Source organism: Pleurotus ostreatus (assembly GCF_014466165.1).
Source record: "Pleurotus ostreatus strain PC9 chromosome Unknown scaffold_3, whole genome shotgun sequence".
NCBI lineage: Eukaryota > Fungi > Basidiomycota > Agaricomycetes > Agaricales > Pleurotaceae > Pleurotus > Pleurotus ostreatus.
The window spans coordinates 3,225,025-3,239,170 of record NW_023503158.1 but is presented as its reverse complement, the minus strand read 5'-3'; the positions used below and the strand labels follow the sequence as shown (position 1 = coordinate 3,239,170).

General features: G+C 49.4%; 3 protein-coding genes across 3 annotated transcripts; 2 read left to right on the top strand and 1 right to left on the bottom strand.

Annotated features, from left to right (window-relative positions):
* Positions 1 to 4,203: 4,203 nt before the first annotated feature.
* On the top strand, positions 4,204 to 5,220 carry PC9H_005706 (uncharacterized protein; the record flags this gene model as incomplete). Its single annotated transcript, XM_036775266.1, has 6 exons — positions 4,204 to 4,279; positions 4,327 to 4,527; positions 4,600 to 4,740; positions 4,818 to 4,939; positions 4,990 to 5,096; positions 5,169 to 5,220. The coding sequence occupies 6 exons, from the start codon at positions 4,204 to 4,206 to the stop codon at positions 5,218 to 5,220; spliced, it is 699 nt and encodes a 232-aa protein (XP_036633768.1).
* Positions 5,221 to 5,535: 315 nt separating this feature from the next.
* Positions 5,536 to 6,848, top strand: PC9H_005705 (uncharacterized protein; the record flags this gene model as incomplete). Its single annotated transcript, XM_036775265.1, has 3 exons — positions 5,536 to 5,565; positions 5,612 to 6,365; positions 6,421 to 6,848. The coding sequence occupies 3 exons, from the start codon at positions 5,536 to 5,538 to the stop codon at positions 6,846 to 6,848; spliced, it is 1,212 nt and encodes a 403-aa protein (XP_036633767.1).
* A 1,067-nt stretch (positions 6,849 to 7,915) lies between these two features.
* Positions 7,916 to 8,679, bottom strand: PC9H_005704 (uncharacterized protein; the record flags this gene model as incomplete). Its single annotated transcript, XM_036775264.1, has 4 exons — positions 7,916 to 7,984; positions 8,043 to 8,106; positions 8,164 to 8,333; positions 8,380 to 8,679. 4 exons carry the CDS (start codon positions 8,677 to 8,679, stop codon positions 7,916 to 7,918), a joined length of 603 nt encoding a protein of 200 aa, XP_036633766.1.
* Positions 8,680 to 14,146: the final 5,467 nt, after the last annotated feature.

The following is a 14,146-nucleotide window of genomic DNA, read 5'->3' as shown; positions in this document are numbered from 1 at the left end:
CATATATTGCTTGTATATACCGTTGCTGGAGTCCCCCAACAGTTTCCAGGCAGACTTTTATGATCTGATTTTTGGGTGATTTTTTCTATATTCTTACTACCACTGAACTACAATGGCGACACATACTCTGAATGGGTTTGAACAAAACTGCAGCAAAGCATCAACCCAGCAGCACGAGAAACTCTGGAGTACACATTGAACAATCTGTAGCTTGCAACCAGTGTAGCAGACAATTGAGTTGATGTCTAGAGGCATTCCCATGCTGAGAATGGCCCAACATAGGTCAGTTGACGTGAAGGAACTGCAGGCCATGGAGTACATAGGTATAGAGAGAGAAAGAGCCTTAGCTCAAGGCTTGCACATTACTTGATTCCCACATGTTCTCTGATGTTCATAAAAGCTCTGGGAGGCTCTAGTGACTGTTATGGGCACGATAAGGAAGCTTCTTAGGGGCTACTAGGGGCATGATCACAGGATACAAGATTGGGACTTTTGGTCTGCGTGTATGCGCGGATACTCAGACTTTTGTATTTGTTACATACTAATACATATACTTATACTGTTACCAGACTCATGTAGGTTTCATGGGCATACAGATACCACGTGCCCTTCAGTATTTAGTTTGTACGAGTAGCTAGTTTCTACTCATAGCTACTTGTACCTCAGTCTGAATATTAGTTTGTTCTTACCCTCTTTGCATCCCTCGACTACTTTGTTGTAGTCTCTCTCTCTTCTATCCTCACCTATTGAAATACAGGGCATGCAAGAGTGTGGGAGGCGCAGTAGTAGCTGAAGCCAAGCCTGTATGTACTTGGTCCTTATTTCCTCTTCCTTGCAGGCCGCGTACCTGCGGCAAACATGAGGCCCTCGTACTCGCAAGGACAGTCCTTAACAGTGACAAGATATACAAGCAATATATATAAGTTCATGTGGTTGATGTTTACCCATTCTGTTTGCTCAGTAACACTTTCCCCTATTCCCTTGTTTTCTGACTATCTTAAAGATGTTCTGCTATGTATACAGCTTATTTATCATGAGTCGTGACACTGAAGGAGGTGAGTTAATCTGTAAATGTCTATGCCATACTCCCTTGTGTATCACTACAATGATTTAATGGATGTCACATCTGGACTTGGCTATCTGAAGTCTGCTACTTGAGTGTTCTAATGAAGCAATAGTGTCTTTATTGCACCCTAACCATGACTTGTGTGTTAGGGCAACACTAATCCAAAGAACTAACATGGCTCCTACAAGAATACTAAAGAAAAAAAAATACAGAAGATAGCTTAGTTGACTTTAGATATCACACTAGAATTAGCAGAATCCCAAGAGAATGAGCTGGCATTCCCTGGAATTTCACTAGTCTTTAAATACTGTAATACATGTGGTACCCTATGTACTGCAGACATGTGTTACTGGTGAGGTTATTACTAAGGATATCAGAATAATGATTAGTAAGAGGACATGACATCCACATTTAGATATGATAGTGAGAAGAGATGATCTTTGGAATAAACTGGACTATAACATTGAGGGCATTTAGAGTCTGATGGCCCCTTTGTTCCCTATTCCATAATTATCCCTTTGCCCCCCCCTACTAATTCCAACTAAGTCACTGTCCTGATTTCCATGACATCCATCTATCTGAAAGATCCATACTTAATTAATTAGCAGACATGTAAAAGTGTACCACACCCTTTTACTTATAGCCCTGTAGCTCACTTTGCTACTGTGATATCTTTTCTTGTCCTTACAGACATGAGATCATTCTGTTACTCTTATAATAGTAGCAGCTAAGATGTGTCAACTCAATACTAAATGTATAATCCTACAGTTTACATGCTACATTTGTTGATATTTTACTTCAGTGTTTTGATGATTTGCTTGATTTGAGTACTTGAAGCCTATTTGTTGAAGTATATTATGCAGAATGAGGAAAGACATGATACCTATATGGCCACCCTTGACATAATCTGGCAGCATTGATAGTCCAGAGTTCAGTCTGGTAGTCCCTATTCCCTATTACCTATCCATCCCCTGTTCCCCTGGGTGACCCTAAAGTGAGTGCTCATTTCTGATTATGTAACATTAATCTTGATACCATAACAATTTGGGCCATTCTATTCTAATAATATAGATTTAATAGATTTAAAGATATAGACAAATAAAATGACAAGATGAAGTAAAAAGGGAGAAGAGAAGTGCAATAAACATGGAAGACAATGAATTGGTGCCAATGTCAATTCAATCCCCCAGCGCTAATTTAATTCCAACTTAAAGTTTGATGAGATCCAAATTTCCCGATCACCGGCATCCGGCTATCACAATAGCCACCCTCTTTCCGTAGCGCCCAAGCGTCCCAACTAAAGGTAAGAACGGATCCTTTCATTTCATTCCAGGACCCGTAATTAGGCAGACAGTGATGCTGAGGAAATATGGCTATGGAGGCCACAGGCTTTATAACATAAAGCGGAGGGGGAGACTGTTAGATGTCCTTGGCGTTAAGAGGGATGCCGATGACGGACATCACTGGCCCGACGCTCCCATCTTTCGAAGTACTCGTCAAGCATATGGTCGATGCGAGAGTGCCTGGACACGTTCCTGTCAACGCGTCTGGCGCTGGACAGTGTGGGTATGGCTTGCGTTACTTGCTTCACTCACAAAAAAGAAACAGACACTGGTCCTTCGCATGGAGCGTTGACCGCGGGTATCGTGGCATCGAGATGTGGCACTGATACGTAGAATTCCCTTGCGAAGGCATCTTTGAGCAGATAAACGGCCGGCGGGAGTGCTTCGATGTCCCGATGTTCGAGGATTGTCAGAGGCAGTACGGGGAAGACAGTTTCTGGCCAGTTGGTGAGACCTATCATTTTGTCTCATGTGCCACAAGCATGCCATTAATAGCTTCTGATTCGGGCCACGGTAAAAACCATTGTATCTGCTAAGGACAGAGAGTCCATCCAAGACAGTAAATCTTCGAGGGAGAAAACCTGGGTTTCACCATTTACGAGAATATAAGCAACCACAACTAACGGTTCAAGTCGTCAGATCTTCAGAGAGCATGTCCAATCGAAGAGAAGGGAGCAAGAACTGGCAAGTTGATTTGTCGCGTTCAGCCTTGGGTTCTCACGCTTATTCCTTTTTCATATCAACAATGGACACCCACAATCATCGTACTTTCGGTACTTGGAACTGACGGAGGAACAACGCTCGAGACGCGAACGAACACTAACACTGCAGGGGAACAGATGGACGGATGAATGGACGAAGGTGCCGGTGATACCTGAACACAAAAACCGAACTCCTCTGAATTCCTCTTGTGCTTATTGGCGAACGTTCCCACTCATCCTCTACCTTTACATGAGATGCTTCAGCGCCACATCGAAGCTAGAATGCCTGAAGCACTGAATGTCGTTTGTGGACTGCGCTTTGGATTTCAGCAAGCGAAATGTGGGTATGAATGTGCAAGCAGACTGGGATGGAATTTGCGGAGGAGGGCGAGTAAATACCATCTACACGCAAGCATCCTGAGCTTTTGGCTATTTTCGTGAGTCCTGTTGCCTACATCGGCTGACCATCCAACTGAGTAGATCACCGGATGTAGGTTTCGGGTCAAGAACAGTTCAACCGCGGCCCGAGTCAGAAGCGATTGGCGTGGTACACCATGTTACATGGCAGGTCTAGCCAGTCATCACCCAGAAACCGTGTCTTTATGCTTGATCCGCCCACATTGCTGTTTGACATTCCTTGAACATCGGGACATCGGCTTGGAGGAAGTTCTCCCACCAAATGTTCATTTGGCTGCGCTGCCGTTTCCAGCCTCAAGAGGTTTCCTAGTTATGGTGGCATTGGCTCGGTGCGGCAACTTTGAAACTCCCCTGAAGTATAGGAAGATCGGAAGTATCGTTATGAAGACTCCTGTCCATTTTGCAAATCGTGAGCGAGCGAGGGATGTAAAGCTGCAAGAGCTGTGCTTACGCTACCCAGCGGTGGCTTGTAACGTGTTGACAGGAACACCTCCCAGGCACTCCCGCTGCGTCCATATGATCGATGAGGACTTCGAAAGATGGGAGCGTTCTACTACCACTGGCATTGATCTACGCCAAGCCATGCCAGTTCTCCCTCCGCTCTTGTTATATAAACTATGACCTCTAGAGTCACGGTGTTTCCTCAGCCTCGCCAGTTACCTCGCCTCCCGCAAGCATGCGTATCTTTGCCATCACATCCATCCTCGCCAGCATTGTCGCGAGTGCAGGCGTGCTTGGTGTCGCCGTAGAGGGTGCGCTCAATTTCTCACATTAACGCCTTCGCTAACAACCACCGTAGCCAATGTAGAGCGCTCTGTGTCGAATGTCCAAGCCGTGACTATTGGCGACTATACAATCACAATAACGACAGTCCCCGTCACGCCTGCGCGCCTCGCCAAGTTCCCCGCGGCCAAGACCCGTAACCGCTCGTCTCCTCCACAAACGTCGCTCACCAAGCGGGTGGTCGGCAATGGCTGCGAGGTTGGGTGCGGGGGTAACGGTACGTAATCATCCACCGAGCGAATCAACACCATTATCTGACGCGCAAGCTTAATGCTCCATCCATAATCAGACTTCTGCTCGAATGACCTCAGCCTCTCGCCTGACCCCCCCTTGCTGGCCGACTGCCAGTCTCTCAAAGCGGCCCTCGACCAGCTTGCGCTCAGTGAGGTCACTAACACCTTTCCGTGCAATTTCCCGAACAGTCCCTCCTGTGAGTCGTCGTCTTCCCTTGTTTCGGCGCCATCTGTCAGGAAAGATAGTTCTCGACGCTTATAATGTTGTCAACAGGTCCTAACTTCACCGTACCCCCCGGGTTCGAGCAGATCTACTCCTTGGGTACCTGCGCAGTGGGCCTAATAAACTTCAACCCTGTCGGCGGGCCCGATGTCGCCTTCTGCCACTACCTTATGGTACGTGTCTTCCGAGGACATACCTACATCTTTGTTGACAATATCGTTAGGCCGGGACCCTTTTATCACTGTTCACGAGTTGCATCACGAACTTGGGTTTCACCGGGAGCATCTGTTTCTCCAACTCCAATAACCTTGGGGTCAACTGGGGCCTTGAGTGAGTATCAACCCTTTGCGTGTTGCGTATTGGGGGTATCTGACATCGCTCTCTAGAGTCCGCCACGTCTAGTCGCAACAACACTACGCACGAAAACATTCCTATGCTCGTGACTGTTGCCTAGGAGGTGTCAATATCACGCATTGTTTAATGTAATGGCAACTATCGACGCCTCAGTAAGACTTTGAGTGAGCTCGGAAATAAGGTCTCGTTTCCATCCTCTGCGTAGAATCGACGCGTGTAATCTTGCGATAACATTCAATGTTGTTCGTCTTCCTGGAAGTTGAACACGGTTTCTTTCTGAGCTCAGCCGCTAGAACTTCTACAGGACTTGCATCCTTCGTCCCTCGGAACGTCTACTCCTTGAAGCGTGAGAATCAGGTGCCAGCCAAACATCAACAGCCAATCGACAGCAACAATCTCTACGTCAGCTTTGAACATGGAGCAGACAGGGCAATTCGAGAAACAGGTGGGCAGGACATCGCTTACAGAACCTTGATTGAACTCAAACTCAGATTAACTACAAGATGATCAGCTACCCGTCTTCCAAGACGCTACCACCAGAAATCGTATCTCTGGTTCTCGAAGAATTCGATTACGACATCTGGCCACTCAGGAAGTGCTCCCTGGTATGCAAGTCATGGCGCAATCTATCCCTTCCCTTCCTTTTCCACCATCTCTGTCTATCGGACGGGAAGACATTTCTACGTGCATTTCGCCTATTGGTGGTCGATGCTCCCCACATTGGCCAGTTTGTCCGTGAAATATTGATTGGGAAAAGCATCGCGGCACAAAGCTCTGAGCTTCTCTTTCTGGCAAACACAACAGACAAGGAGCGTCTGGAAGCGTTATTTCTCGCACTTCCCGGACTGAAGGTTCTACATTGTGGCTTCGGTGGTCATCTTACAATCCCCTTGACTCTCCTTCGGTCGTCAATTACTACACTCTACCTCGACGGCACTATAGAGCCTATCAACGAGCTAATGATTCTCCTACAAGCGGGTGCGGAAACAATTCGCTTTTTGACGATCCAAAACGTGGTCTATCGGGGCCTATCGTCTGACCAACTACTGTCGAGAAACATGCCGTTCCCGGGATGTATGCTTGCACTCGAAGAGCTTTCTATCATTTGGTGTGACGAGCTCCCTTTCCTTCCATCCACGATCCAGATGCCGAATCTGAGAACGTTGAAACTAGACAACTGCGATGGCTCGATCTTGTCTTGTGTCCCTGCCTCATTGGACACTTTAGCATTTCAGATAGAACCGGGTGAGCCGCCACGCCCTTGTTGGGATCGGAAAGAGCTGAGATACCAACTACGCAGATATGTCGCTCCCAGCCAATAAACTCCTCACTGTGGAGAACGTCGTTGTATTTTGCGACACCGTCGATATCGACGATCAGCTCAGCGAGCATATGATTGGGAAACTCTGCGTCACGTCGGTGATCAAGCGACTCGAACTCCTGCTGCTATTCTTCGATTGTGGCGACGACATTCCTCACGATTTCGCTTTTATGATCGACAAAGACTTCGAAGATGACATGCTGCGTCTGCACCGACATGGATCGCTCGAACGGGTTATTGTGACGTCCAAATTCTGCCCAGAAATGGTTCACGCCATGTTCCCCAAGCTGTCCAACCTTTGCATATTGGACGTCCGAACTTCAGATGTGTCACCGGTGCTTGCGCCTCAGCGCCGCCGGTTTATCAACACCCGGAATGGGTTGTGGAGCTGGAGTTCTAGTTGGTAAGGCATATCCACGTCCAGTACTGCGACATAGTTTTCGTGGTCGAATGTAGCCTACCCTGCATACTTGCCAGCACCGCCTACGCTCGGTAGTATGTTTCATTCAGCCTGAACGGATGCTCCGGTGTGGTCCCAAGACAGTACATGATCCTAGATTTCTACCATTGCATCGGGTTTGATTCTGCACCGTCCCCGTGAAAGGGAGAGTTGGACCTGTGAGTGCCCAGCATACAGACATGCCATAGTACGTCCGCTGATAAGCCGTATCCAAATAAGCCGTCTGATGTCGGAGTCGACCTCCTTACTTGAACGACGGCCTTCGACCAATGCATAATGCTATTACCCCGGGTGTAAACGTCTAACTCAGATGTAGCCGCGACGGATAGACTCAGTAAAGGTTGCGTGCGCATGGAATGACCTAGTATTTGCTCTCATCCTGGGTTTCTAGTCATCCACGCCCCAGGGTTTAGCGCGCCTCTATTCTTTTACTATCATCGACAGTTGATCCTCCCTACCCAGCCGTACTCTACCCCTACAAAGCCATCAGACTATCGTTGTCATTTACGTTGGTGGAATTTCTTGTTAGTTAGTTCTCAGTGGTGGCCTTCTCCACTTGTGTCGAATACACAGTCCGAGTATGTTCGGAGCGTTGATTGCATCCGTACACTGTCCGCACATGAAGTAGCGAGAGGAAATAAGGTCAAGGAGTCTGCAGAGCAACTCAATTGCAAGACTTGGGAACCCGCGAGGGAGTGTAGGTTTCATTGGCACAAGTGGATGCATGGGTTACTAGGCGCTCTGAATCGTGCATGCACCCCTACGTGCCTCTGTCCCCACCCCTCCACAGCACAGGTCAAGTAATCGATCATTTCGAGGCAAGAGGAATATCTGACAGTTGCAGAAAAGCTGGAAATGCCGCCCTCACATACGAAGTGAATAGTAGAGGTAAACAACAGCAAAGGTCGGGTGTAAATCATCCAGATCGCCAAGGAGCTCAATCACAAAGCTTGAGAAACGCAAGGGAGGCAGGGTTATATCAGTGGCCCAAGTGGACAACAGAACTACAGACTACTAAGGTTTAGCAAATGTAAGGTCTTTCCCGTCATTCTCAGTCTTGGCTACGTTGCCAATGTATGCCCACTAGAGTGTGAGATTAGTGACTAGTGTTCAGTAAAAGGAAGAAGGGCCGGCAGCTTACGTTGAGGTAACCACCATCGCCCTTGCGGAAGAATTTCCCCGATTTAGCATTGTAGATTTCATATCTAGGTGGCGGAATAAATATGAATAAGTATGTTGGCAACTGTAAGGATTGTACAAACCCGATTGTTCCCCCAATTTTTATGTCAAACTCTTGATGCTTATGGGCCCAGTCGACGCCCTGCTTGCCATCCCACTTGTAGTCATGCTTGGTGTGGCAGACGATCCAGTTGAAATCAGGATGTTCGCTGTGCAACTGTTGGACCAGATGCTGGGTAAATGTGCTGCGATCCTATAACTGGGTCAACGAAGTATTCAATAAACATGTTCCCGCTCACCTCCTTGTCCTGCTTTATGCCATCTTGTATACTGGTGAAAATATTGATTGCACCCTCGATGACTGTGGTTGCCAATTCTGCGATTTCTGCTGCCTGCCGTGTCTTTACGTGCTGGGTATTGTCTAGGAGCTGAGTGTTGTTGCCGTGGATGAAGGCCTCCGACGGAGGAGCAAAACCACGGCTATCATTGACTAGCTGGGCATGATCGGAAGGGGCCCCATACACCGCAGCAGAAAGTGATATAGGAGCAAAGAGGATGGCCACCGCGGCGGCAATGAGAGTCGTTGATTGGGGGAACATGTTCGTAATGAAGTCGAGTTGTTGATGGACACCAGGTCGCTTGCTTGGGGTTTGATTGAACGTGGCCGGCACGATGAGCTTCAGCCATTTTCGAGCGTGGTACTTATACCTCAAGAGCTGCTGTGGTGCACATTGCGACTCATATCTGGAGAGTTATTTTGGTACGCGCCAGCGCGACACTTGCAATGAAACCCTTGATTAGAGCGGACGCAAAGCGGCTGCCCCGCATCCAAACGTGTTCTAGCGTAGCCACCAGGTGGAAGACAGATGAATGTATTTCAAATTGAGTCTAATTGCAGAGCGTCGAGGTGACCTCGTTGGAAATGGAAGGAGCATGGCAATGTCGGGCACTGTAAAAGATGACGTCGGCACAGTCCAAGCTAAGGCAGATACTCATGCGTACACGGTCATCTGATCTGGAGCAGGGAGGCCTGATCCCTGATTCTATCAACGGGCGTCGTCAGAGGCACTTTGATTGATTGATTGCATAGTGAATCGCCTTGTAGTCGCACACCTTCCTAGACTGCCACATGCTCTGCGCGAGATTGTCAGTGGTATCATGTGGTACCGGGCATCAGAAACGACAAGCGAAGGACTTAGTCTCCAGTGGTGAGAGTCCCCGAGGTAACGGTCTTGAAAGGAATGATGGAGCTCAGGAGAAATTTGAATTTTGGTGATGGAACAAGGACTCCGAATAATGTACAACGCCACTTTGTGTGCGATTATCCTTCCTACTGGGTAACCGTTGATAAAGCGTTAGAAAACACTACCCTAATTGGCGAGAACACTCACTTCGTCGTGTTTCACGTCGCGCGGCTTCATTAATCAATGAGTTGGAGTTGAGCAGTAGTTCCTGTGTCGGCCCCTCCAATCAACCCTCTGCGATGGTAGTTTCATTCGCATAAAAATGAAGCGGGCGTAGTGTCTTAGGAAGGAACTTCCCTGACACGTTTCGGAGCAGCAATAATAGCAGGCGTCTGTACGATGGTGGGGGAAAAATTACCTGGCGTCTGACCATTGCTTGAGGACGTTTATCCTAAGTCCCTGCCTGGTGCACTGACGCGAACAAAGGATAGAATCCGGATTCTTGATAGAACATTCAGTCCCGATCTTACTTCAGGATTGGTGCATGCCATGGCGTTGGACGCCCCTCCTAACCTTAATGCCTTAGCCTCACCCACCTCACCTTTCATCTCGGCGAGCTGTGCTACATCCTCTCTCGTCACCGCCGCATTGAACGACGATACCCCGCTTTCACTCATCATCGCCATCGCTTTCTTGAGGTTGTCAATCGCTTCTTCTATCTTCCCCATCTTCAAATAAGCTTCACCAAACATTCCACTGGGCGTCGCAACGGTTATGGTATTTAACGTTCTTTGAGCTCTATGGCGAGGAGGTAGAGACGCTCACCTGTTGGAGATCTCCTGACAGTTAAGCTTGGTAAGCTTGAGTGTTGAGTTCAGAGGCTTCGAATGCTGCAACAGCGGTGTTGATGATTGACTTGGGAAGCGATGGACATCGTATGCGAGATATGTGGGGGCGAGAACACGAAAAGAGAGCGAATGTATTCATGGCGACTATCGTCTCCTCTCCTATTCGCCAGGTAGATCTCCTATCCGACAGAACGAACGGCTGCGAGGTCTAGACGAAGGGGAGAGAGAGAGAAGAGACACGCAGTAAAAAGCGAGGATGCAGGTCTTGCTCAGCAGCGGCAAAGCCGCCTCTGGGACCTTTGCTCTCGCCTTGTAGCACGAAGGAGATCATTTGATCGCGATTATCTTTGGGCAATGATGATATGATACCCGGCAGCGTAGGCGAGTGAATCAACAGGGTACCAGAGCTAGGAGACGTGGCTGTTTTCCCCGTGAACTATGAGCCCTGTTTGAAGCAAAGCAAGAAACATGCCGTCTCCATGGCCCACTTCCTCAAAAGCAGAGCGCAGACATGCGTTGAACGTCGAGGACGGCACACGCTCACGTGAGAGTTGCTATAGGCGCGACGATGCGTGTACCGTCGCGAATAGCAGCGTTTGCCAGTTTCGAGCCCGCCTTATGAGATATTGAGCCCGCCTTGAAGCGTGAGTGGCGTTGCGCCACCGCCATGATCGTATTCCGCGAAGGATGTAGAAGAGATGGAGTAGACGCGTCGTGAAGCGAGGACGATACATGCCCACGTGAGGTGGCTGGGTAGACTTTCTAAATTGTTGAAAACAAAAGCGTTAATAATAGAACGCGGCGGGGAGGTATATAAATCCCCGTTTCCGCTTTCTCGACTCCCCACCTTCTTCCGTCCCTTCCACTTCCACTTTGATCTCCCCCTGCCCCTTCCATCGCCTCAGCGATACATCGTAGCCTGGTGACCAGTGCTCAATGAGGTCGGTCGCGACGATTTCACGGAGGGCTGGCCACCGAACTACGATTCGACAATCCCATTTCAGCATTCACGCACACGCCTCACCTCTTCAGTTCTCATCCTGGACGAGTCGTTGGTGCGGGGGTGGGGAGGATGATGCCACATGGTTGAAAGCGGGCAGCAGGGGGGGCTAGCCTCCCCGGTGAGTACTTCTCCTTTCTTCCACCGGCGGATGCTGATAGATTTTCGTTTCGGTACCACGGACACCGTCGCATTGGTCTGGGATCGCGTAGTCCCCAGTCGTGTCCTTGTATCTTTTGAAAATCGAATTATTCCTCTCTCGCCTAGTCACTGTGAGCGTAACCGTGAATCATCTGCGGCGTGGTGGTGGTACTGTGGGGAGATAATGAAGCGATTTGTAGCGAGAAAGTCCCTGTGTCCTTCGTCGTGTCGTACACCATTCTGTATCACAGTTTTGGGGATATTGTCCGTGAATCGTACATAATTGCACGGAAGTAGCTGCTTCATGAGACCGTAAGCTCGGGGAAGAATCATATTGTCGAAGCCCACCTCAGTCGTCCAGACGTTGCCCTTACCACGCACCGCGACTTGAGAGGATGGCGAAGAGTCGTAATTGGGATCCACTCCAAGAGACGAGCGGGGCGATGGCAGTTCGAGAACGAGCGAATAAGCGCCGGGGTTCCCTCCTCCTCTCCACCATCTCCGACTAGCGACGAGAGTCGAGACAGACCTTCCCGACTCTTTCGAACTTATTTAGAATGCTTGAGTCAAAACCAAAGCGCCCGCCCACAGTAGATGATACCGAACCAAGACTTCTGGAATCCCTCATGCGTTTCGAACCGTTGCGGAGCCAACTGATCCGCAGGTGATGTGTTTGGTATCTTGGGGATGCGGCGCGCTCATGGCTCCTAGACCTGGTTTGGGGGTAAATAGGAAGGGATCGTATAGCGGGTATCATGCACCCCATCGACAAGGGCATCTAGGGCTTTTGAGGCCTGAAGACTTACTACTGCTTCGCCGACTGAGATGCGAAGGGGTAGCTTGAATGGACCAGATCACACACTGCCGCGCTCAAACATTCACAGGAGGCATTGCGAGTCTACATATCCGTACGGAACAGCCTTCGGTGCGTTTTTGTGCTGCTATGGCATCCCCGACGAACCACCATCAAACCGCAGTAGCATCCACCGTTGGAAGGCTCTCTTCCCGCTTCATCATGCTCACGTTGATCGATCGTTGACCCTAGACAGCCCACGCTACACCTAATGCATATGCTCCTCATTGTGTCTACCACAAACAAGTTGACGGACCAGTGGATTTCTTACTCCCCTTCCGAGAAATTCACGATCGGACGGTTGGAACATATTATCATTGTAACTCCAGTCACCTCGTCTCGCCATGCACCGACTTCAACACATATACACTATCTGGAGCCTGTACCCTGAAGACCCGAAGCTTGAACCGCTTATAGGCACACCACACCAGTAGTCCGCGACCACTCGCAGCTACATAGCAGCTCCACACACGGCCATCTCAGTTTCACGCACACACTCATAAGCCGGCTTATCCGAGTCCCTCTTCAAAATCCCGCCTCCTTCGGCCCTGCTCGTCGAATTCCACCCTCCGTATGATATTGGTATCTCCAAATAGCCGTCTCCCGTCCTGGTTCGAAGTCTCACCTCGGAACCCCAAGATTTCGACTCTTCGTCTAGCCCGAATGGTTCTCTCCCGACCTCCCCGTCTACCAAGAGTTCTACAATCCAACTCAGGATCCCGCCTCTCCGCGCCGTCTGTTCTATAATCGTGTGTTAATCGAGTACGCCCGGATCTACATGTCGTCTTGTTTATCCGTCGACGGACACCGTTTATGTACGACCTCCCAGAATTTCACCCCATATATCGAATGCGGCTCACACTTGAAATTCACACCGCAGGCAAAGGGAATCTGCATTCGTTAACCTGTGCTACATCATCCCTTCGCAACCGCTATCTCAGGTAGAGTAGATGCACCACGCTCGAGAGGGGGATGCTCGGGCATAGGCTTCGATCCAAACATCAGGACAATGGACACCATATCGCGGCGTCTCCGCTCTCTGCTCTCCGAACACACAAATATGCAAACATCCCAACGCACCAGCGCCCGAACACCCGAGCTTAGACGGTTATGTGGCTTAGATGCGGGGGCTCGTTACGAGTCGGAGCTCCATCTCGCGACCCAGGTCTCCAATGATCAATGAAAGTTTCCCGACTTCGTCCCATCTGGAGCCCGACCTCAATGCAAAGTTTGAGACCCCAAGCTCGGAGTCCTAATCGTTTCTGAGCGCCCGACTAGAACCCGGAAACGCATCTCAACCTTGGCCGCCCATACCTAGGTAGCAGTGTCTCCGTCACCGGGATATCCACTATACTCTTCGAGGAGGGGAGCTTTGCGGCCGTCGGCGTCGCTTGCGCTGTATGACACGACCCTCAGAATGGCGTCAGCAGTAACCAGTTTACCTCCAACTCTGCTGTTCAAACCGTACAACCCCATCTAGGATCTGCTCTGAGCTCCCCGCGTTATCCCTATCCATCGTTTCGTCTCCTGAAGTTTAACGACTCGCGCCGAGACTGCACTATTGTGTCACGGTGCTCCCTGGCACCAGCCAGCCACCGGCCGAACTTGATATATCGGATACGGACATGTCGATACCTCCTGCTTGGTTTATGATAGGCCAGATAGGATTTCTGCGAGTTACGGCCATGATACGCTGATCAGAGTCGAGACACACGCGGCGCAATCTCACGAGGCGCTCTAAATTTCAAGGTTTGTATTTCCGAATACTTGAAGCATCCGTCAGAGTCAAGAGTCAAACCACATTCTACTAGCTCAGTTGTGGTTCGTCGGGTAACGGCTGGGTAAGCTGATGAATGCATCAAGACTTGGAATCCGTTCAGTAAATTGGGGTGTGCTCTGAGACATCGAGGAACAGAGGAGGAGTCTGGCGTTATGATTCAACGGTCCAGTAGGGGTGTACAACTTCTCGCGAAGAGTGTGCGCAGGATGTCGGGAAAAGTGAGTGTGTTCCTATTGCATGTATGAATAGTCGTTATTTAT